The 24,752-nt window shown below is 44.3% G+C and overlaps 1 protein-coding gene and 1 long non-coding RNA gene across 2 annotated transcripts in view; one reads left to right on the forward strand and one right to left on the reverse strand.

Annotated features, from left to right (window-relative positions):
- The window catches only part of lpgat1 (lysophosphatidylglycerol acyltransferase 1), a 51,042-nt gene that overhangs the window by 12,490 nt on the left and 13,800 nt on the right, over window positions 1-24,752 (forward strand). The window contains exons 3-6 of the mRNA XM_017411973.3: window positions 6,854-6,972; window positions 9,099-9,194; window positions 14,991-15,270; window positions 23,134-23,260. Of these exons, the coding sequence (XP_017267462.1) occupies window positions 6,854-6,972; window positions 9,099-9,194; window positions 14,991-15,270; window positions 23,134-23,260 (622 nt within the window). The remainder of the gene's footprint in view (window positions 1-6,853; window positions 6,973-9,098; window positions 9,195-14,990; window positions 15,271-23,133; window positions 23,261-24,752) is intronic.
- On the reverse strand, window positions 21,997-23,136 carry LOC119617983. The gene is made up of 2 exons (XR_005234507.1): window positions 22,483-23,136; window positions 21,997-22,248 (listed from the first exon to the last, which is right to left on the reverse strand). It is a non-coding gene; the product is annotated as an uncharacterized LOC119617983 (long non-coding RNA).

Consider the following 24,752-nt stretch of genomic DNA (forward strand, 5'->3'; position numbering starts at 1 on the left):
AGAGTTTTGTTTTCCAAAAAAAAGGTCTTTTGCTACCATAATACCCAAAGACAAATTACCGATGGAATGACTTCCCAAAAATGCTCCTGGTAGTTGACTTTTATCTGCCCTTTTTAAGCAACTATGTGCTGCAGCTATTCCTGGCAGTTGCCGTAGGCCTTCCTTGTCCACACGGAAGCACGGTTTTTATTTGTCGTTCCTAAAGATAACCTTAAAGGAACGGCGCCTTCTCTAGAAATGTCTCCCATCCGCACAAAAACACGGGGAATGACCCAAACGCCGCCATTACGCCAGGTCTGCACGTAGCGCTGTCAGGAAAACACGCGCGAAACAGGAAACAAGGCGTGGAAGCGTGCCTGGAAGCTTCCACGCAGGGTTCGAAGTGTAAAGACAAGAAGAAGAAGAAGAAGAAAAAGAGGACGCCTTTGGGTCAAAGGTTAGATTAGAGGTTGTGTGTGCTGTTTTTGGGGGCTCCTGGAACACCTCTGTGGGGACGCAAGGCTGAAACAATAAAAAAACGTTCCTGTGTGGACGACCCCCTTAGACCAGGGGTTCCCAAAGTTGACCTCACCGTGGGCGGCAAAAAAGTCTTCAAGTAAAATCAGCAAGGTCTGCCTAAAGAAAGAGTTCTCTCGCAAAGATACAGAATATATATCTGTGTGTGTTTATGTATATATAAATTCTGTTACTGTACCTTCCCTGGAGCTGAAGAGACGCAGAGAAAAACCAAGAGCTACTTGTGGGAACGCTAGAAAAGCTGCGTTGCCTAAAATGTTAATAAGAACAATAATTAATAATCATTAAACTCTACTGAACGTTTCCGACCAATCTGGGTTTAGATAAGATTTTATTTGGGTCGTATGCCGTAGCTGTTGCACGAGATAAAAAGTGTGGTTGTTGATTAAAACGTTCTAATTTTGTTTACGTTGAGACTTCAGTGTGTTTCAACCAAAGATAGTCAGGGTCACAAGTGTTTGGAGATGCTTTTTGGGAGTCAGAAGCTGAAAAGTTTGGGAACCGTTGCTTTGGACCGCAGCTGTTTTCAGTTTAATTTTTGATTTTAAATCACATCCTTTAGACTACCCGGAAACTGGCCGTCCACTGATTTCTGTGAATCGTGCTGTCTTCACTGTCCCTGCTTTCCAGGAAAAAAAAAAAAGAACATCTCATAGTTGAGCAACACAGTTTGTTGCAAAGCGTTTTCCCCCCCCCTGCCTTGACCTTAATGCAGCTGCGTATAAGGACAGAGCAGGGGTAAAAAAAAAAGACATATTTCACTGTGTACGCTAAAGGAATGAGGTGATTTTTCCTCTCGACGGCACAAAGTTTAACGTGACGCTGCTGTGCTGATATTTCTCATTGCAGGTGAAAATTTCTCATGCTGCTCATCATCTCCTCTCACAGAATGTGGCATGTTGTATACAGCGGGAAACATACAACATATAGTGACAAATACCTCCAGAAACAGGAGGTCTATTGCACAAGACGTGTTTTTTTTTTGTCTTGCACCAATCGTTTCAGTCCTGTTTCTCGTAAAAACTCTGCTACAGCTTTATCTTTCAGCATGCCTTATGTGAACTCCCCCCACAGAGAGAGGAACCTCTTTCTCTTTCTGCTACAGAAGGCCTCACCGACGCAGCATTTGCATCATGACTAGAAACCGGTCGGACCGGCTCTAAAAACTTGGGGCTCGCCGGTTTAAGCGCTGCCTGACTGAATCTTATCAACCTCTCCGGTTTGCTGTTATCATGCAGAGTTGATGAATCAGATGCAGGTGAACGAGTGGTGAAGGAGTTTGTGGGCTCTGAATAGTCACATGATGGTGGTAATCAGAGGACAGTGGCGGTGATTCGGGTGTTCAGACCGACACAAAGGACCGTCAGGGAAGTTAAAAACAGGATCACCTGGAAACTGTCGCAGAGATCTCTTAATCTGCTACACAGTGAGCGACTGTTGACAAGAGTTTTCATGCATTCCTACACGCTAAGGGTTTATATAAACTCTGCACGCTTCAGTTTATTTATATAGCGCAGCTCTGATCCAGTTCAGATCCAGTCATATGCGGTTCACTTCAGTCCGGCTCATTTCAATTACAAATTCACTCTCAAATAAGTCGGCGCTGTTGTCGCACACAAATATATTAAACACAGAAAGTCCTCTTCTTTGTGTCCTTAGTTAAAGTTTCCACAAAACTTGACACTCGTCCCAATTAAGGATGTCTCAGTCCAATTTAAAGCACCCCGATCGAGTGTATTTTTCAAGCGATTGAAAGGGGAGTTTGCCGAGGCCGCCTCGTCTTTATTCTCTGTTGTTTTAAGCCAGCGAGGTTCGCTGTATAATTAACGCGTGTCTAATGAAACTGGCGTTCCTCGAAGAAATGCATATCCCCTGCCGCCTCGCAGGCCGAAGTCTTAAACATAGATTTTTGTGTGACCCGTTGGCGCTCAGAGGAAGCACTTCGATTATTACCAGACGAAAACCTTCGGCTCAGTAGCTGTCAGACGGCCCCTGTCGCAGTCGTTTCTGTGTTTGCTGGAGTCGATAAGCTGCAAGTTAATCAGCCAATGATTCCTCTCCGAGTCTCGTTAAACTTCGTCCGCTGGTTTATGAGATGTTTTGCTAACAGACACAAACAAATACACGACTCCCTGCATCTCAAAGCGGTGGGCAGTAATGAGAATATCTAAACATGTCTGCATTTTCAAAGCTCACGTGTCATTGATCATAAACACAATAATCTTGTAATCCAGCGGTTTTACTGAACTGGAGGTAGCGCCAACGATAGGCGTGTCACAGTTGTGTAAGTTTTGTGTGCAGTTGTCTTAAATGTCCTAATTCACCTGTATGAAAACGTTTGGCAAAATTTTCACTCTGTTTCCTGACTAACTGATGGCGTTTACCACCTTTGAATGACCTAATTCTGATGAGTCCAAAAGGTCAAACGAACCGTATTTACCTCCAGTAAATGACAGATATTATTCCAAGTGTCGGGACAGTTGTTTGACAACTGAGTGGTAAATTAGAAGGAGACAAAGAAAGTCCTAATTCCACCGACTAAAGCTTCCCAATCACGACAGCTGGACCTGCGTGAGGAGGCGGCTGTTGCGCTGGCAGCTACCACTTCTGGAAACCTCTTCATTTCTGTATGCAGCGTTGTGTTTTTCGATTGTTGTGTTGATATTATTAAGCCTTTGCGGCTGAATGTTGTATTTCTTGCGGCGTGCGTCAGTCGAACGAGTAGAAATCACTACTTCTGGTTGTACTCCGTGGATGGGTTTTTTTTTCGGTGTCATTACTTCAGCCCATTTTATGAATCCGGATCGACTCTGGCGTTTGAATGAAGTTGGTTGTAAAGTCATAAAATGGAAAACGCCGCACGGCGTTTTGTGTTTTGTTCGCTCCTGATGTGGGTAGATAAGACCTCGGCGTACCTGGGTGCAGTGTACCTTGCCTGATCTGTGTGTATTTGGCCCACGGAACCGCAGTTTGTATCTACATGTTATTTTTACCTCTTCGACAGAGAATGCAGTCCTGGTTTCGCTCCCCGACGTCTGCGGATGCCTTCTGTTGCTTCACCGAGGGGGAGAACATTATTTATGGACATGCAAATAAGCCTCGTCTCGTGTTGTTGCCGGATTCAAACACAACGTGGTGCTTATTCAGTAGCTGGTCAGGGATCTCCCGGACCAACCAGCCGGCTGATCATGCGTATGAAATCAGCTCTAGGCGATTAAGTCGGCGTTGGGCCTTTTTTTTTCTTTCTATTAAAAAAGCAGGTTATTACACTCTTCCTCCTTATGTATAATAAAAAAACAACAAGGCAGGCCACAGAAGTGAAAGTTTTTCTCTTTGTGTTCCTCAGTGGTCACAGTAAAAGTTAGTATGATACAATTTCCTGAAACTCACCTCTCCTTCCTCATTTCAAGCCACAAGCTTTGTTTTGTTTTTGCTTTTTCATTCATTGTGGATTAACGTGCACATTCATTAATGACTCAGGACAGCAAAGAGCATAAAATCTCTATTTATGCCACTGATCTGAGAGTCATCTGCAGACTGTAGCTTTCGAACGAGAACACCCAGAACCGTCAGGGTGTGGCTGTGAAAAAGCAGCCGACGCAGATCTGATATGAGCTTTTAGCTCGTTTAGAAACGATCTCTGGTGGTCACGTTCTGGCAGCTGTCGCTCAGAATGATCCTGTAGTAGCTGCAATAAAACCTTTGTAAGAATTCAATGGAAAATAAAAATATCAACCATCAAGCTTTGCTGTATCCACGTTGTTCTGCTAACTCTGTGGAGCTGACACCGACAATGTACAAGGGGTCGCCTTTGTTGACCTTTGACCTTTTCAAGTCACAGACAGACCAATACATATTTCCCGGCAGTTCCTGGGGTTCCTCCTGCTCCATCAGTCTTAGCCGTTGTGTCCTTGGGAGAGACACTTCACCTGCCTTGCCTGCTGGTGGTGGTCAGAGGGCTCGGTGGCGCCTGTAGCTCGCCACCATCAGTGTGTGAATGGGTAAATTAATAATTGTAGTGTGAAGCGCTTTGGGGTCCTTGGACAAGATAAAGCGCTATGCAAGTGCACGCCATTTACCATTTACCATTCCCACAAGTCTCGACCGGAAAAGGTATTTTCACCGTGTTGAGAGAGCGAGCGCTAGACAGCGATGGCTTCGAAGTAAACTAAATCCAGGTATTTACTTACTCTTGACCAAAAGTCCAAGGGGGAAAGATAAATTCAGAAGATCGTTACTGTCAGGACTGACCCATAAGAGATGGAAAACGAGGAAACGAGCCTCACAATTCGCCGCCCATCTCGTGAATCTTGTGAATTTTTTTAGCGTACACGAAGACTGCTCGCACCACGGAGGAGCTGCGTGGCCTGAAAGCAGCGAATTCATACAGTCAGTGTTTCAACGGACTGGTAAGGGACGTTCGAACCGTTAGGGCAGCTTTTAATCCGACAGGAAGCGACCATTTCAACTAAAGTCGGCGGCCGAAAACAACGGGAACTATGTTTACAAGTTTCACATAAATGACCAGTTTGTCCAGTCCGAATATCGAAATGTCGTGGAGCAAAATACAAATTTTGAATTAGAAGTTGACCGAAATGAGTTCTTCTATGGCTGATCTTTAGATGTCAGGGTTGTATTTTTTGGTTTATATGTGCTTTTCATTTAACAAACTATAACAGTAAGTCTGATTAAGTCTGTACAGGTACTGGCTTTTTTTTTTTTTTTTTTTTAAAGAGGCTGATATTGTTTGATTAAAATGGGTCGACAGAATAATCCGTCTGTCTCTACTTTGAGTTTTACTCAAAAGGGAAAAAATAAAGAATAATCCCAGCCAGTTTTATGATTTTCACTTTTCTCTTTTCAATAAGAAAAGTGCTTTGGTTGTTTTATTTTATTTTTACTAATGTACTTATCTGGTTTTTATTTCTTATTGTTTTTAATCTATGTTGTAATTTCTTTGATCTTTTATTTTGATCAATATCTCAGCTGTTGCATGAATGAGGAAGTGAGGACTTTTATAGACGCTGCTGTGAAATTCAATCCTTTTAGGCTGAAGTCTGAGAGTTATAAACGCACGTTGTTTTGACCTTTACTGAATTGGGAGCCATTGGTAATTAGTCAGACTAAGCGACTTACTCGTGTATTTACCCTCCATGTTTGAATTCGGACACGGAAGTTATGCAGATCTCCGTGTGTTTTGCTGTCAGCACACTTTTGTAACACGACACGGGGTCAGGTATTGTTGGTTTAAAGCATTGTGACTGCTGACAGGAACAAAGTGCCGTTGATTTTTTAAAAAAAAAATTTTCTGCGTATGTACTCAAAGACACCTCACTTCACTCTGTCTCAGCTGTGTTGACAAAATGAAACACACCCATCTGACTCAACTCATTATCTTAGATAAACTGTTTGTCTTTGTTCGCCTTGTGTGTTTAAAGTTTAAGCCTAATACCTTTAAATCCTCCTCCCTTAACGGTGTGTGTGTAGGAATTTGGAGGCGTGAGTTTTGCATCGGTGTGTTATTGTATAATTAAAGTTAATTCCAGTGTACATGCACGTCATAAAAATACTCCCAGCTTTGCATTTTTATTCAAATTTTCCTTCATGTCGTTTGAATACGCCAGTGTTTACGTGTCGCCCACCTGGGGGAGGCAGTATGAGGCTGGACAGTGGGAGACGGACAGGTCAGAGTGGACTTTGTGGCGCTTTAGGCAAAAGTTGGGTCCTGTCGTTCATATGATGTCACTTTCACACCTTGCTGACCAAGTGAATGGTATTTCCTGAAGGCAGCAGTCTCTTTCCTTGCCGTGCTACAATGCAGAAACGGTTTAGTTAGAGTTTAAAGACCTACGAAGTGTTGACTTAGCCTTCAGTTTATTCAGGTCCGAATCCAGTCGATCGTCTGTGGGATGCTTCTAGATGAACAAGTCTGATCCCAGAGGCCCCACCTCACAGCGTCTAAGAATTTGGAAACTACTGCTGCTGGCTTTTGGCCAGTTCCCGCAGCAGATCCTCAGAGTTCAGGTAGTTAAGAAGTCCAGGGATTTTTGGCAGCCTGTTTTAAATTAGGGAGTGTTAAACAACGTAATGGTTGTTCTGTGTCCAGTTCTCAACAATTTTTATGCTACTTTTTTAGAGCTCAAAATCAAAGCATTGGTGCTATTGCCATTCATCAAGAGGAAGACGTTTCTAAAATGGTTGTTTGCGCCTCGAGAAAACGTGCACGGAGGGTTAACAGAAACCAGAATCCTCTGCAAACCTCTCCAGCTGTATGTAAAAGATGATATCTCCGCTCGATGGTTAATCAGAACGTGTTTTTTCGTTTTTTGCCTTCCAGTCACAGAGTGGGGGGATGACGTGCGGCCCATCTCTGAGGAAGAAGCCATGGTCATCGTCAATCATCAGTCCACGGGAGACGTTTGCACTCTCATGATGTGCCTGCAAGACAAGGGCACGGTAAGACATACAGGAGCATAATGGCACCACGGCTGCACGGGCGACATGAAATGAAGAAAATACCGTATTAGCTACTTTGATAATTGGTGCTTCAGAGAGCTCAGATTTTGTCACGATGATGTTGCTGTTTAGATCAGGGATAGGCAACCCTGGTCCTGGAGGGCCACCGTCCTGCAGGTTTTACTTGTTTCTCTGCTCCAACACACCTGGTTCAAATCAATGGGTCATTAACAGGCTTCTGCAGAACATGAAGAGGTAATTTAACCACTGAATCAGGTGTTGGAGCAGGAAAACAAGTAAAATATGCAGGATGGTGGCCCTCGAGGACCTAGATTGCCCACGCCTCTTTTAGAGCTACTAAGGCTAAAATCTGTGTAAAATGAACTCACTCTCTGGAGCCACAGTTGTCTTTAAAGATGTAGTTTTGTTGGCTTTATATCCAGCAGGGATGCACATTTTAATCAAAAGCACTTTTTGAATTTGGTAACTGTTTGATTTATCTTCAAATATTTGAGCCCTCTGCTGCTGATTCTGCTTATATTCCTTCATTTTCACCGGCTCAACGTGGAGGGAGGGAGATGCATGTATTCTGGTAGTAAAGTGAGTGCACCCGTGACCGTAGCTTCCACTTTATAATCCTTTCAAAATAAAAGATACAGGGATAGAAGAAGTTTTTATTTTTTATTTCGGGAGGGGTGTGGGTGTTTGGCATTGTGCTAAAAAAAGCACTCTGACTGGAAAATCATCTCTAGGAAACAGCTTGGAGTTTCACTGTTAAAAAAGAAACAAAAAGATTTGCATTAATTCCTCATATTCACCCATTCTAACTAGACTTTGAACATTTGAAAATCCCTGTTTATTCTTGTTGAAGACGTGTTTTTTAACGGTTTGCGTTGGCTTTTAGTCCAGCTGTGGCGTATTTACCTGTGACCAATAGACACATGCGAGCAACGTGAAATAAAAACAGGGTGTTAGGCGTGCAGTGAAAGCGTTTATGGGACATGAATTAGCACAAAAACCTAGAAGTTTCAATTCTTTATGTCCTAAACTAACATGTGTGTGGCGCCTGACCAACCGGCCAAGGAGAGATGTGTTTGAAGAGGGAAAAAGAGTCAAAGTTCAGGTGGAAACGTCAGCTGGTTCTGACTTTATTCATTATTTACTCCTTTTTTTTTTTACTTGTTTAATGTTTAATTAGTGTATTAAACAGTTTTGGTTTGTGGAGTTATGTAGTCGAAAGGTTTGATTATAACTAAAATCTGCACAGGAAGGGACCAGAGCGCAAATATTGTGACATAAACGTAACAAGACCGAGGTGGTGAATGATCAGCTTTGAGATGTTTTATCTTCTTCTGTGAAAGGAACAAGGCCAGCTCCAGCTGACATTAGGAAATAATTACCCGTCGTGCACGACCAAGGCTGCTGCACGTGTTTCCGTCTCCTTCCTGAAGGTTTTGTTTTCTGTCGGCCGTGCGATCCTCCTCTACGACTTCATCACTACCTCCCCTAATCTAGCTGAAAACCACGACTATGTTGGCAGCAAAGTGCACCTTATATTATTATTATTTTTTTTTTTTTTGGTTTTGTTTTGTTTGGATGAAAATGTACCTCTTTGAGCGACATTTTGCTTCCGAATTTGTTTGGCAGTTATATGGAAAATGGCCACAGTTTTGCTGTTTGCTGCAGGCGCGTTGTAAAACGTGAGCCTGGCTGTTTGACTAAGCAGCCGGAGGGACGCAGTTGTTGCTTTGCATCTTTTCAGACTGTGAAACAGGCATGTAGACCAAACATATCCAAACATCTCGGTCCCCTGCTTCAGCAGGATAGTTGTTTATTATTGTTGGCTTTGTTTATGGTCACCCCCCCCCTTTTTGGTTCGGCGCTGCAGCTGCCAAGTTGCGCTGCGCGTACATGACATGATCCTCCTCAACAACTGCATCCCTGGCCCAGTTTATCCTCTTAGCGCTGAAAGGCCAGTAAGCCAAAGCTGCATCGGTGCAGGGTTAGGAGGGCGGAAATGCTCAGAGGGGCCGTATCAGTCGGAGGGGGGGGGGCAAATGAAACTAAGCAGAATTAGACGTTTGTTTTTACAAATCTTCACTGGCTTTTTCTCCTGTCTCTTTAAGGTGGTACCAAAAATGATGTGGTTGATGGACCATGTGTTCAAATACACTAACTTTGGTCTAGTGTCTCTGATTCATGGGGACTTCTTCATCAGACAGGTAAGAGACCCAAACTTTAGGCTTACGTGTACAAAGGTGGGCTGTAGTCACTGTGCACGTGTCTCCGTGTGCGTGTCTGCTACCAAAATATCTGGACGCATTTTTAATCAAACTTGCAGAAAGTAAACATTGGTGGTACATCTACAATCGACAACCCAAATCAAGATGGCTGCCACAGCCAACTTATTTTAAAAAACAAAAACATTACAGCTGAATAACTTTTAGATCTAGCCAAATTCAAGATGGCTGTCACTGTCAGCTGACCTAGAAAACACAAAATCGTTTTTTTCACTCGATTTTTTTGCTGATATTTTACTAAAATCTGGTGTGGTAGTATCTGGGAGTCATTCACAGCACATACTCCGAGGTGCTACACGGTCTTTGCTTTAAACTTAAGCAATAACTGCTGGAATCAGCCTGTTTTTGTCTGTTAGCAAAATATCTCATCAGCCACTGGATGGATTTTTTACTGAAGCTTTCTTGAATTAATCTTTGGACGTTTGTCTGCAGCTGTTTACCTTTTGGAGTCAGTCCAATTTAAAATGGCTGCCGCAGCCAACACAAAAAGAGCAACATCCGAGTTACGATTTGCTGTGGTAGTAGCTGAGAGTCACAGCACGTACTGTTAGCGTGATATTTAGCGACGTCGCACGAGATCAGTCTGAATGTTTGCTTTTAGATTCGACTAAAACGTTCTCAACTTTGTCGTTTCTCAGCGTGAGATGATTTGAGTCAATGAAAGGCAGCGGGCGACATGCATTCCTTCGAGTTCTGCCAGACTTTTCATTTTTTACCAGAAGGGCTCTCGGTTCCATCCCTAAGCGTTCCAGAGGCAGCGCCGACTCTCATCACTTCTGGACAAAACAACTTATGTCTCCCGTCGCATGTCAACACCTTGGGTTTTTTTTTGTTTTTTTGTTTTCTGAGGGTCTGAAGATTAAAAGCACAGACCTTTGGGTCGTAACACACCTCATTTCGCTCCAGCTGCTTCTAACCGCGGAGTCCCACCCCATCTGCCGCTTTCAGCTGGACGGCAGATACGTGTTTAACGTTCCTGCGGCCGCGGCGTGTCTGATCAGACAGCTCTGACAGGGTTACGTTCAGAAACAGCGGGGCTCCCGCTCCCTCCGACACCAAGCAGGTTTGAGGGAATCATTAAATGAATGAGAGCCAACCGGTTGTTTCTGGGCGTGAGCGAAAGCACCCCGGCTGCTCAACGCGGCTGTTATGATACTAAAACCAACATTGAAAAACGTGATTTATTCGCTCGTTTAAAAACGGGAACTCAAGTACTATTATTACTGCTGCCTAAAAAAAATACGACACATTGCTTAATAAAGGCAGGACAGGGCTTTAATACGATCACTGCAACACTTCATCTGTTATTTATTCATGGTTAGTTTGTGTCGACAGCCTTCCGCGTCAGCCTTTTTCCTGCGCTCAGGACAGATTTTAAACCAGTTTATGATCTTTTTTTATTATTATTTTTATCCGCAGTATTGGGGCTTCTGTAAATCGGTGGTCAGTTTTGTAAAACAGTTGCCCAAATCTTTCGCGTTCGAGTTCGCTCGCTTGTGGCGACCCCCCGGCAGAAGGAATCGGCCGGAAAGCCCTTTTATTTGCAACTATTATTCATGTTTAACGCTAAACTTTTAATTTAATCCCAAGCATTGAGACTCACTTTTAATTTTAACAGCAGAAAGTTTGAAACGGTGACGTTTAGAATCCGGTTGGAGAGGACAATGTGGATGTAATTCCTGAACAGCTTGTTTGATGAAACCCTTCAAGAAACAACCGCGACTGACTGAGTTATCTGCTGGTTACCGGCGTCTTTTTTTAACATAAACGCTTATGGGAAAATGGCTACAGTACACAACTGCGTGACGCCTCGCAGCAACAAGTCCAGTCACGGAGGAGGAGGGGGATAAAAAATACGTCCTGTCTCTGTTATCTTGTTTTTAAGGCATTTAAATCATCGGAAAAGAAAAATTCACCGTGACTTTTTAACACCACCCTAGGCCGAGTTATCTCATATCATCTGCTTTTTGTGCGTGATTTAAAATAAACAAAACAAAAAGCAAAGACGAAACACGGTCGGTTTGCATAAATCTACAAAATCCTACAAATAAAGATTAACGTGCTTTCATTCATTCAGTTTAAAGGAGATTTGTTTTAAGCAACTCATTTAGCAACACGTCTGCTAGCTTTTGTTTGGCTTTTTAGCACATTTTGTTTGAAAAAAACATATTTGAAAAGTTGGATTCATCCCCCAGCCGTGCTGCTGTTTCTCATGTCGACATTTAAGGGGGGTTTTTATCCGCCTGAAGTGTTACATGTTTACCCCGTCGGCCACATTAGCCGTGTGTAAACGGGACGTTCCGGCGCCGCCTGGACACGGTCACGGATGTTTAAATCCACGCCCCACGAAGTCCTGACGGAAAGAAGAAGCGATGCAGAACGTGTCATCAGAGAATTGAAGGAGAACGCCCTTCAGCTTACCTCGCGCCGCTGAAACAGCAGGAGGGATTAAAATGGGTTTTCTCGTTTTTGTTTTTGGGTCGTGGCGATGCTTGGCTGTGGAATTTCACATCAGCCTCCTGCTCCTGCCGGAGCGGGGAGTCGGAGCGGCCTCACTCCTTTCTGCCTCCCCCCCCTTCCTCCCCTCCGGCGCTCTTATGTGCGCATTCTTGACATCCTTCCCCAGAATACTTCACACACACTTTCTCACAGCGAGCAGCTGCCCCGCTCACCCCAAGCGTCCAACGCTGTCTGAGCAAACTTAAAACTCACTATACGTTTCTTTGGAGGACGTACAAACCCACAATATCCTGTTTTAAACGCATTTACTTAAAGCGTAATATTTAACAGATACCAGAAGCCACAATATTAGTAACTAAATGCAGCTTCGCTCCTGAAACAATCAATTTACATAGAAGGAAACTCAATAAACCTCTAAGGAAACAATATTTAAATGTGGACTTTTGCACAACTCCAAAAGTGTCTCATTGCTGTTAGAAATTCATGAGTTGGAACGTAGGGATATAGGTTCGCACAAGTCCTTTTATTTTAGTTTTTAACATCCCTGATGTGAAAATAATAATAATAATACAGGAAAAAAAAAAAAAAGCTAAACAAAATGCTGACCGTGCTTCTTTCCGGGGCTAGCGTATAAATATGTGCATCACGAAGGCTGTTTATAAATATATAATACGCGTGCACGTTGTGTACATTTACAAGCAGGCGGATTTATGGTCCGCCGTGTCATAAATCCTTTGAATGTTTGCGATAATTAAGGCTTCGGCTAGGAGCCGGTGCTGCCACGAGAAGCAACTAATTTCTAATTACATGCTGCCAGATTGTCAGCTGCACCTCACACACTAATGGGATCTAAAAAAAAACAAAAAAAAAAACCAAACTCTGAGTTATACGTTTTTATAGAGGGGTTAATTTAGAGTTTGGCTAAAACGCAGTCTGTGCGTTCTGGTTGATGTCGGCTGCGTTTCGCCGCAGGTATTTACTGCCAAGGCAGAACGGGATGATGATGTTTTTACCCGTGCTTGTGCGACCGTTACCCCCTCCCCCCCACCCCCCAAAAAAAAAAAAAAAACTCGGACGTGTAGCTAATTAGCTCTCAGAGTCACCCTGATTCAAGATGGCCGCCAGCTGACCTTTAAAAAAAAAACACAACAATGACTACAACTCAGTCAGTTTTACAGATACTGAACTGAAATTATTGGTCTTCTCCGTCACATATTCTGAGCTCGAACAGATCTTTGTTTCAAGCTAAACTATTAAGAATCAGCTCTGTCTGTTAGCAAAATATCTCGTGAACCAATGGATGGATTTCAATAAAACTTTCAGGACATACTTCTTGGATTTACCTCTGCAGCCAATTAACATTCGGAGCCAATCCAATTCAAGATGGACGCCACAGCCAGGTGACCTCAAAGTACACAAAAATGACTTTGGCTCGGTCAGTTTTACAGATTTGGAGCTCAAACTTGTTGTGGTAGTAGCTGAGAGTCATTCACAGCACGTACGCCTTTAATTACGTCATGTTTTTAAAGTAGCTCCTGTCAGTATTCAGGTCAGAGGTGCCAAACTCCAGGCCTCGAAGTTTTAGGTTTTTCTGCTCCAACACACCTGATTCAAATGGTTTGATTACCTCCTCGCCCAATCAGCAAGTACTTCAGCAGCACGTCCACAAGTTATCCATTTAAACCGGGTGTTTTAAAGCAAGAACACGTCTAAAACATGCAGGACGGCGGCCCAGAGGAAGGAGTTTGACCCCTGTGATTTAGGTGAATAATCAACAACAGAACAATCTGGAAACCTTCTCCTGCCAATCGGTCGAGCAGAAGCAGCTCCTTCCCTGACTGGCTGAACAAAAACAAAACCACCTGAGCTTTCCACCCTTTACAGGAATGAACTTCTCTCACTTTGTGTCTAAAAAACACGGCTGTTTTTATAGCAGCACCACAAAGGTCGCTTGTGTCTGTGAGAGGGCGCCCCCTCCGTGCTGATCTGTTCCTGCCGAGCAGCCAGAGTCACATATTTGTCTCTCGAGTTCGTTTTTATCTACCGCGCGGCCGTCGTTCGGCGCACGGTAACCCGCCAATAAGCTCAGGGAGCGACACCGAGTCCGGGCCCGTCTGCGCCAAGATGTTTAAAAGGACTTTTGATCGGGGCCTAACTGAAAAAAAAAAAAAAAATCAATACGGCTCCTCCTCGCCGCCGTCCTCGCTAACGCTCCCGATAACGTCGGGGCCACGGGGTCCCGCGTCCGCTCCTGTCGAACCCTGAATGCATTTCGAAGCCAACGAAGGCTTGGCTTTCATTTCTCTCTTGTTGTTTTTTGACACTCAAGCTCAATTAATTGTCTTTATTGTATTCAATTTGTAAATGACATTTTTTACAGACTAGTTCTAAAGCTTTAGGTCTTTTCTTAAGCTTTCCTTTTTTTTTTTTTTTTACACTCAAATTAGAGTTTTTAAGATTTAAGGCGTCCTGGAAATCCAGTACAGGCATTAATCTACATCAGTGGTCTCCAATCCTGGTCCTGGAGGGCCACCATCCTGCAGGTTTTACTTGTTTCTGTGCTCCAACTCCTGATTTGAATCAATGGGTGATTAACAGGCTTCTGCAGAACATGAAGAGGTGATTTAACCACTGAATCAGGTGAGAAACAAGTAAAGCATGCAGGATAGTGGCCCTCTAGGACCAGGATTGGAGACCCCTGATCTACAGGCTCAAACTCTCAGTGGCCTCTGCAGAGACAGGAAGTCGAGTTGATGAAGAAGCACTTAACCTGAAGCTCATCGGAAACACCCGCTCTGGTTTTGAGGATCACGTCTCTGCCCGTGTCTGCGTGCGTCCGTTTGCCTGCAGCGAAATATCTTGTGAAACCATCAGAAAGTTAAAAAAATGGCCGCCACAGCTCAGGAACTTCAGGAAACACACAAATGGCTCTAACTCAGTCAAATTTATAAACATTGAGCTGAAATTCGAAGCGCTGGTAGCTGAGACTCATCTGGAAAACATGCTCTGAGCGCTGAGCGGTCGTGCAAGAAATGTTATAATTGAGCTAAAACTTGTTGTGGTAGTAGCTGAGCCTCATCCTCAGCATCCTCAGAGTATCGCATGGCGGGTGATATGCATTCCTAGACCTTTAGTTTGTTACAGATTCTAACTAGACTTGAAATCTGTTTATATGAAAATATGAGGTTGTTGTTATTAAATATAGCATGTTACATTTTTTATGCATGCTGTATAATCTGATCTGCTTTTTGTTTTCAGGGTAAAGCTCACAGAGACAAGCAGCTGATCTACTTGAAAGAGCACCTAGAGAAGTACTACCACAGCCGTGACAGGAAGTGGATAGTGCTCTTCCCCGAGGGCGGCTTCCTAAGGAAGAGGCGAGAAACCAGCCAGTTGTTTGCCAAGAAGCACTCCCTCCCCCACCTGACCCACGTCACGTTGCCTCGTCTGGGGGCCTCCCACGTCATCCTGAAGACCCTGTCAGCCCAGCAGGAGAACGGCAGCGTGGGCGCCGACGCCGGAACCAGGAACCAAACAGGTGACTAAAGCGCACACAAACCCGCGGCGCTTCCTGCGTCGGTATTTACGAGCGGCGGATTCGTTTTTGTTGTCGCCGAGATTTCCCGAGTCTCAAAATGCAAATGGCTGTTTCCAGAGAGGCCTTTTTTTTTTTTCCCCACTCCTTCGGGCTTTGTGAGCTCTCTTTCTGCGCAGAACCCTCTGGTTCTCAATCAAATGTTGGTTTCACGTCGACCGGAAGGGGCAGAGATAAGGCGTGCTTCAAAACACGCGATATTAAATCCCCACCGCCTCCCGGGAGTCCTGGTTTAAATGAGAGGCGACTGGTGGTAAGGATCGCCAGTAGAGGAAAGCGGCGGCGCGCGCAGAGGTGCCAGAAATTGCATCAGTGTTCCTGAAAAACCCCAGCGGTGATTTGCAAGAGTGTAATTTTTTCGTACCAAGAGACCAGCCCTAAATACAGCCAGCGAGCAGGAAGATAACATTAGAATGAATAAACTTCAGGAAGGGAAAAAATTTACCCATTTTTTCAATTTTAGCATTGTAGATTTTTGTTTCTTTTGGGAAAAGGGAAACAAGAGGGATTTTATTAGCTTCTGTTTCTGTTACAGATGCATAAATCTTTAATTTAGAAGTGGCTCTGTTCTGGTTGTGACAAAATCCAGACAAATTCTCAACCTAATGGCCTAAAAAAACACGTTTAATAAAATTGTTTTGTTTCTTTTGAGCTCTTCTTGCTGCCACTTTCAGCTCAGTCTGTAGACAAATGGAACCACTTGGTGTCTCGACACGGGTGGGAGCTACGGCAGACGTGGAAGGTTCTGAGTCAATTTTCAAATGTCAGAAATTCGTTTCGGTAACGATAATCTATGTTGCCACTTTAGGGGAATCGGCAGTTTGTCCCGGCAGAGTTGCCGTAACTTCCTGTAGTAAAGCTGAGTGTTTCTTCTTCTTTTCTGTCTGTTGACACTAACGTAACACGGCTGCTAGTTGTGACTTTAAAACACTTGATTTGTGTAGAAATTTCTAGATTTAAACAGAATGCTAACAGTATTAGCTTGTCTATGAGGTTTTCAATGTTAAGTTAGCATCTATGCTAGTTGTTGGTCAGCAGCCTGTGATTAATGTTGTTGTTTTTTTTACATGGCAGTGTGCAAGTTTTATTCAGCGTGAAACTATATAAATCAGTGTTTATTTATGTGAAACAAACCATTTTTTATTCCAGTATATGCGTTTAATTTTCACAAAAAGTGTAAAAATTCCCCACTTCCTAAAAAAATATTGGCACTGCTGTTGAAATATGTTAAATTACTGCAAATTTACAGACATTTCGATGACAAAAATGGATAAAACGTTGAATCTGGTGAGTTGTGTAACGTGTAGGAACCCTGCCTCAGGAGTCTGACTGAAAATGTTTCAAGTTAAACTTGTGTCGAGTCATAATGTGGTGTCAGGTTCTTTTAGGTTAGAAATATTTATTTTTAACCAACTCGTTCTTGTTTTCCTGCGAGATAGGGTCCCGGATGTTGCTTCCTCGGTAAACCTGGATTGTTTGCAAAATGGTAAAATAAACGTTCAGGTTCGCAGTTTGGAAAGTTCTCCACTCCGCGTCTCGAGCAGCGTTAAAAGCGGCCATAAACTCACAGATTCGATGAGTTATTCACCCAGTGGGCTCTCGTGGCTTCCATTCAGAATCCATTATCAGGATGTGCTGTGTTGAGAGAAAATTGGACGTCTTTTTTTGGGCAGCATTCCTGAGAACGTGGCTCAGAGCCTTCAGCTTTCCTGGCGTTTGCTAACAGAGCTCTGTGTCCTAAAGCCTCAGCACTAACAGCAGGACGCCGTCTGTTTACCTCTGGACAGGACAGACTGTCAGACCAACGACAAAATAAACAAATTAAAGAGGAATCTCTTTATCAGCTGCTGTAAAATTTAGATGAAGAGAAGCGCAGCTTGGTTAATGGGCTAAACTGGATGCAGAGTTTTTTATTTTGGCTTTCTGTAAATTTTAGAACAAGTGTCCCATAAACGTGTCAGCATCAACAAATGTTAATACCAGCAGAGGTTGTGTTTTTGTCCTGCGGGTGATGGTTTATTTAAAAAAAAAAAAAAACTATTTGCGTCAGTTTTATTCACGTCTAATCTTTGTCGCTTTTAGATCGTATCCAAGTGCTGCATAGCTCTGTGCCTCGTCTCGTCCAGCAGGGAAAAAGGAAGTCAGTTGCTTCGGTTGGGCTTGTTCTTCCGCTCGGATCAAGCTAATGACATTAAAACCAAGGGCAAGAAAACACACACACACACACACCCAGAGGAGCGCTTTGCCCCTCGCTGTTCTGTCCTTTTTACTGAGTGTGTGTGTGTGTGGTCAAAGACGCCGCTCTGTTTTCCTCTGACCCTCCTCGATGCTCTGCAGAAGTGCGCCCAGAGCTCGCTGACTCACTCGCAGACAACTTGGAGGAAAAAATAGGATTCGATGTAAATGTGCGTGCCGCTGCGTTTCGGCCGCACAATGTCATCCGAGCTAAACGCGCTGCTCGGCGCAAAGACGAGGCGCAGGGGTCACTGGCGCCGAGTGGATCTCACGGGCTGCGGAGGCTGCTCTCCGTGGCTTGAACACTGATAAGGTTAATGTGTTGTTATAAAACTCTCTTTCCAGTTGGCAGATGAGCAAAGGTTACGGATGTGAATCATTTAAGGCGGGAACGGAGCGCCGCGTGGTCCGCACTCAAACCTGTCGTTATCTGCACGTAGAGAGGGACGGGGTGTGTGCAGAATGGCCTTATAGAGTCAAATATTTATCAGCATACCTCCTTCCTTTGAGTATTTACAGAAGGGCAGCGCCTATCCGATGTCATGTTGAATTACAGCGGCTGCTGCTTTTACTGTACTGTTTGTCATTACTTCTAAGCCACAAGCAAACCTTGGCTCTGGGCTCAGTTCTCAGGCCTTTCAGCACAGCTGGGCAGGGATCTGTATCAAATTACCCACACAGGGATTGCTTGAGTTCCCATCAATACCGGCGATGCCTGTCAAGTCACTTAGACAAACGACAAATCAGCCCCCGCTCAGTCCTCCCTGCGTCATTCGGTCTCCTCCGTCCAGGACGGTAAAAGTGCCCGAAACAAGCGTCAGGTAAACACAGGCGCGGATCCCTAAAGGTCAGGGTTTTTACCGAAGCGTAAGACACGTTGGCCTTTTAAAGTCTTCATTTAGAAGCAGTAGTCAAACTACGAAACATGATTAGACAGTAGTCAGCGACGGTAATTAACGAGCAGAGTCGGTTCACGGGAGTGTAAACAAACTGTCAGATCGGTTACGTCTTCCCTTGACCCAGGATGGAGATAATTATCCTCGCTGAAAGATCAAATTAAGGTTGCTGTCTGAATGTCGGCACAATGATATTATTTAGGTAATTTACACACAGCGGCGGATGACGGAGCAGAATTACGTCAAACTGTCCGGTTCTAAAATGGATAGCCGTGATAACGTAAGCAAGTTTCAGGAACTGAGGACACAAACTGTCACAATCCTGCCGACAGCTGCAACATCTTGTTTGTTGGTGTAAAGTTAATAAGTACTGTAACACCACAGCGCGCTGTTAGCCAGCTGAGTTAGCTGTAAAATAAGCAGAAACCGTTGATCCGTTTCCTGACGCTTATCTAAGAGGCAACAGATCCAGAAGAGGAAACCCGGACGTCCCTCTCCCCAGCGACACTCTGCAGCTCCTCAGGGATCCCAAGGCGTTCCCAGGCCAGAGATGGTAAACAATCCCTCCAGGCTCTGCCTCGGAGTCTCCTCCCAATAGGATATGCTTGGAAAACCTTCAGAGGGAGGTGCCAAGGACACATCATCATCATCATCATCATCATCATCATCAGATGCCCGAGCCACCTCAGCTGACTCTTTCTGATGTGGAGGAGTGGCAGCTCGAGATCCAGGTTCTCGTTTTCTGTTATGATCCAAACCTCATGACCATTTGACCATAGGTGAGGGATGGAACTAAGCTTTCCTTTCTTCACCATGACAGACAGAGCAACGTCCCCACTGATCCGTCACTCTGGAACAAGACTCCCATGGGGGCAGAGAGACTCACTCCCGACCCGGCGGGAGCATTCCACCTCGTTTTTCCATTTGAGAACCATGGTCTCATCACAGTCTCAGACTCAGAGGGACTGACTCTTCTCCCGGCTGCTAAGTGCTCCAGCGCCGGCTGAAAGGTCGTGACCTGAAGATAACGACAGAACCACGTCATCGCCGAGACGAGACCCCGAGGTTTCCCTTCTCTCCACTGTCCACGAACACCAGAAACAGGGTCGGAGACAGGAGGCCTCTCTGGCGGAGTCCAATCCTCAAACAGCGAGCGCTAGTTTGTGCCGAGGACGCAGACTGAGCTCTCGCTTTAGTTATACAGGGACTGGGTGGGCCTTAGAAGTGACCCCAGCACCCCATACTCCTGTAGCACCCCTACAGGATGCCTCGAGGAGCACGGTTATAAGCCTCCAAGTCCATAAAACACATGACTGGAGAGTCAAACTCCCATGAGCTCCATAGCAACTCTGCAAGGGTGAAGATCCGGTCCACCGTTCCTCCACCTGGATTAGAGCCACACTCCTCGTCCTGGGCTTGAGCTTCATCCCAACATTTGTTTATTAACTGATCAGAATTAGCCTTTTTATTTCAGTTTATTTTGACTGGAAATAGAAGCTGAAAGTAGAAGACACAGCCATAAATTCCTCCTACAAAAACGAGGCAGTACTCAGAACTTCAGGGTTAAGTTAGAAACGTTTCACTGGTCGAGGTTTTTCTTAGATTTGTCGAGTAAGCAGTGAAACGCTAAAATAAAACATCTTGTCATGTCTAAAAGGGTTACAGCTTAGTGGAAGTATCAGTTCTCTGCTTTTACTTGTCTTCTTATTCAGCTGTGGATCTCTGTAGTTCCCACTTTGTTTGTTTCTGACCTTTTTGGCTTCCATGCTGAGGCGTTCCTGAGGCTGAAACCAACGATTCCCGACAAACTATCAGCGTCAGGACTAGATCCTTGTATGTAAGGGTGGTCAGTTGGACCAGAAGTGTAGTTTTGTTTACAGTTTGTATTTTTCTGTGATATAGTTGTGTTTGTAATATTCCGAGGCTGACAAGCGGTCGACGGGACTCTGGTTGTGTTTTATATTCTGGTTTGTTCTGAGGAAAAACTGCTGTTTTTACTGATCTGTTCTAACTGCCTTTAACGTGGTGTACTTAAATAAGAGGAACCTTGTTACTCATAAGCCATAACTGACGGTTGTAACGTTCTTATCACACTCCCCGACCCTACCTGCTCACTTTGTCCTGCACTTTAGGCTTGTGAAAGCACCGTTTTTTTGTTTCTTTTTCACTCATCCACAGTCGTTTTACAGCTGCTGACACCGACAGAGTTGGATGTCACGTGTCCAGTCGCTTGTAAAATCTGGTTTTTCTGTCGCACAAAGATGCCGGCCGTGCTTTGATAGGAAAGTGCTTGCTGTTCATTACCATCAGCCCGGGCTTTTGGCTTTCACCGGGCAGTGGAAAAAAGCCGCGGCGCTTGCCGTCGGGCTCGTCTGTGCTGACGGAGGCTGCTGCCGATGGCTGCTTTTGCGTTTCGCGAACAATTCAGGAGTATTCTGCTAAAAAGGGAAACGCCAGCGTTTAGTTAATGCCCTCGGTGAGGATTTTAAGAGCAGCTTGCAGGTCAGGAGTGGATTTGACGTGCATGGAAACAGGAGTTTACAGCACGGATACGAAGTGAATAAAAATGACTTTTAGAGACTGAAACCTGACATTGTGCAAAGGGAGAGCGGTGGAGTTATCACAAGTTCATCGAAACTAAAGAGGCATTAAAAACGGGGTTGTAAAGTAGGGAGAGGAGTTAATAAACAAAACATTTTACACACGTCACATCGTCTACCTTTACATTTAATTATATTTGGTGCTTCTTTCACTGAACAAGGATGAACGTTCTTGTGATTAAATACGAGGCGAAATGTGTGATAACCTTGAACAAATACAGCAGCTTTTTACAAAATCACTGTCTTAACATCAAAAATTAAATGTACCACATGATCTAACTGATTTGATTTAGTAAACACTGCTGCTAAAAGATTATATTGCTTTAATACAGATTGGTTATTAATGTGATTTGTAGCTATAAAAGTATTTATATTAGTTATAATATTTTGATTTTGATTCACTGAATAGTGGGAAAAAAGGTCTTAAGAGTCAATAAATAAACAGCAAGCCTTTTTAAAATTATGTTTTATTTTGTTTGTTTTGTTTTTATACAATAGAGGAAAACCAAAACAATAAAACTAGCATTCTCTGAAGGAATGCATATTGCGGGCCAGAGTTTCAAACAAAGATCTCGGACCGTTCATGAGCCCTCGGAGAACGTGTTGGGGATCACTCTCAGCTACCGCCAAGTTCCTTGTGTTGATTAGCTGTGGCTATTAGCCTTGATTAGCCTTTTATTGCGGCAGGCAACAAAAAAGGCCCCAAAAAAAATCAACACAAAGCTCCGTTCGGTTGTCGTTCTAACATAGAAGTGCTTGTTGTTGGAAACAGGAGTTTTTCTTTCAGCCCAGACTGACGAATATCTGCGTCGGTACGGATCCTGCAGCTTGTTGTTCATTAGATCCACAGACTTACTGATGTTGTGTTTGTTTCAAAATGCTGTTATCTCCCAAAGAGTGATGAATGACTCTCTGTTGGTAGCAGAGCAATGACTGTGTGTGGTTTTGGCTCCCAGAAAAATGGCCAATTTCGTCCTTTTTTTTTTTTTTTAACAGGGAAGAAGTTCAGAGGTTTTTCCTTTTCCGTCAAACACAGCTGACTGACAGCTTGTGGGGGGGGTATACCCTGCGTTTTACGTTGTTCTTGGCATCTGATCAGAAACAGTACAACAGAAAACTGTAGCGCCTTCGAATCCACGACTTTCTAAACCCGCGGTGCACCTTTCTACCGAACACCGGCTCATGTCGATCTGCGATAAAACGACAAACAAATGATTTTAGTCGAGCCTCACTTTATCCACCTCAAGCTGTCACTTTTATTTTACAACATGAAATGTTTAAAAGAGGAAAAACCATAAAGCAGGAGTTTGAAACATTTCCAAACGTTAAGAAGCAAAGATTTTCTTCTTGAATTCTATTTTTTCCTGTTTGAAAAAAAAAAAAAAAGGACATTTTTCATAATAGAAGCCACCATAAAGTCCCACCTCGTCCCCCGGGTTCGGAGCCGTCTCTTGTTAGGAAGAGTGTCCTAACAAGCTGCTCGGTGCAACCAAACACTCGGCCTCGCTGCCGCCTCCTGAAGCTTTTTCTCTCTTTAAGGTTTCAGATTCACCTCCTGGTTTCTAGGAAGGCAGGTTCGGGGCATGTTTAAACAAGCTTGTGTTCCTCTGCCTCACCTTTTTCCTAAAATCCGCCGTCCTGAGAACTGACTAACACCGACAGACACGCTTTTGGAAAAATCAGTGTTTCCAGCACGCTTCATTTTTAATAGTCGAGTCATCTTCACTCCCTGAATTCCAAGCGGGGTGTTAAATAAGGATAAGATGTGTAATTTGTGTTGAACACATTTTCATCTGTAGAAATACCAAGTTTTTCTTGAGGCTGACTCCCAGATCTCACCTCATTTCTTGCATTCCTTCATCTTTTATCTTGTTTTTGTTTTTTTTACTGAATCACACGTAAAGATGCTCCCATCCATATTTGGCTGAGATGGGTGTTCAGCCGCCTTAATTTACCTGCTTTGCATTTAATGTTTAAAGTTTCTTCTTGAGAGACCCCTAATGAGTGCAGCATTTGTCTACTTTTCACAAACAACATTCTGTGTTGGGTTTTTTTTTCTGTTTCCTCCACGACAGCTAATAAAAGTAAAGGGCTGCAGTGGGTTATAGATGTGACCATAGCGTACCCCAAAGCAAGACCGATGGACATCCAGACCTGGATCTTCGGCTACAGGCCTCCCACAGTCACACATGTACATTACAGGTAAGAATCCGATGGTATCTGTGACTTCTCTCATGTGTTCCGGCTCCACGTTGAAACAAAAAAACAAAACATTATCAGGAATAACCTTCATACTTTCCCATGCAAACACCATGCAAAATAACCCTGCATTACGTGAAAACGTACCGCGGTACGTCACAAACTAAAAGTCCTACGTTGTTGCAGGGAAAATTGAACCACCCAGGCGTGTTCCACGTCGACCTGCTGACTCTGAGCTTGTGCTTGCTTGTGTTTTCTAATTCTCTTGATGATTACGCAAACGCCTCAAACCCTGACGGTCTAAAACACGTCTTCGCACGTTATTTTACTCGCGCTATAGATTTCTTATTTTGGATTCAAGTCTTTGCTTGTAGTTTGTCAGCATATCTGCAGTCTTACTTTTTTTTTTTTTTTGGAATAAAGGAACCAGTTTCTGACAGTTTGTGAGATATTTTGCTAACAGGCTTCAGTAGTGGACGCCGAGGACCTTAAATCGTTTGTGATCTGTTGGCGCTCAGAGCGTGAGTTGGGTGTGACCCTCAGCTACTACCACGCCAAACCTGAGCTCAATATCTGTGAAAATGGCCGCGCTTTAGCCGTAATTCAGTTACATGTGGCTGTAGCGGCCATCTTGAGCTGAGATTAGTCCAAAAGCTGTGGCTGTACGTTTCATTAGATGTGATTGTGGTTCATGAAACACGCAGATTACACGATCGCCCGCCGTTGTTGGTGGTGAAGATCGTGTTATTGATGTTGATCAGCTTCTGAGAGAGCATTTTTGTGGATCTGGTGGTTTCAGTGTTTCTGCTTGAACCTAATAAATGTTTGTTAACGAAGACATCCCGAGAGACATGGCTGGTATCACAGCGTAACCTTTTAAGACCGCCTTGTAGCATCAAGCAGAGGCGATGTCGTTTTTCTGTTTATGTCCTCTTCCTGCTGTGCAGATTCGCCTCTGTTGTCCTTTCGTATCCACCTGAGACCGCGCCGAGGGTCTGCGGACTTTGTTCGAAATAAATGTTGTCCTCTGTGCAGGTCAGATCAGGAAAAAACCCAAAGAGCGTCGAGTAGAAGTCATGGTGGCGTTCTCTCCCGCGTGCAGAAAGGGGGACGGGTAAAAAGAAGGGTGATTTATGAAGCCCGGCTCACATGCCTCTCTCCGGAGGCTTCTCCGTGCACTCGGGCTAAAAACCCCAAGACTCATTAAGTCTGTAATTAGAGCAGTGGAAGCTGCAGGTCCAACCTTCCTGCCGGACGCTGTAATCAGCCCATCGATACAATCAGCCTCCCCGGCTCGGTCAGCAGCTTTGCCGCAGCGGGACGGACGGGGAGCCACAGCTGATCACCGAGGACTTAGACCCATGCTGGTACAGGTGCAGCGTCAACACGGGGATTAATGCGCCCGCCGATCAGGGGAGCTAGGCAACGCGGCAGTAAAGGAGGTTAGACGAGTGCGGCGCCCTACAGCCGTGCTTCTGCTGCGTCAGTTCAGGAC

Source organism: Kryptolebias marmoratus, linkage group LG19 (assembly GCF_001649575.2).
Source record: "Kryptolebias marmoratus isolate JLee-2015 linkage group LG19, ASM164957v2, whole genome shotgun sequence".
Taxonomy (NCBI): Eukaryota; Metazoa; Chordata; class Actinopteri; order Cyprinodontiformes; family Rivulidae; genus Kryptolebias; species Kryptolebias marmoratus.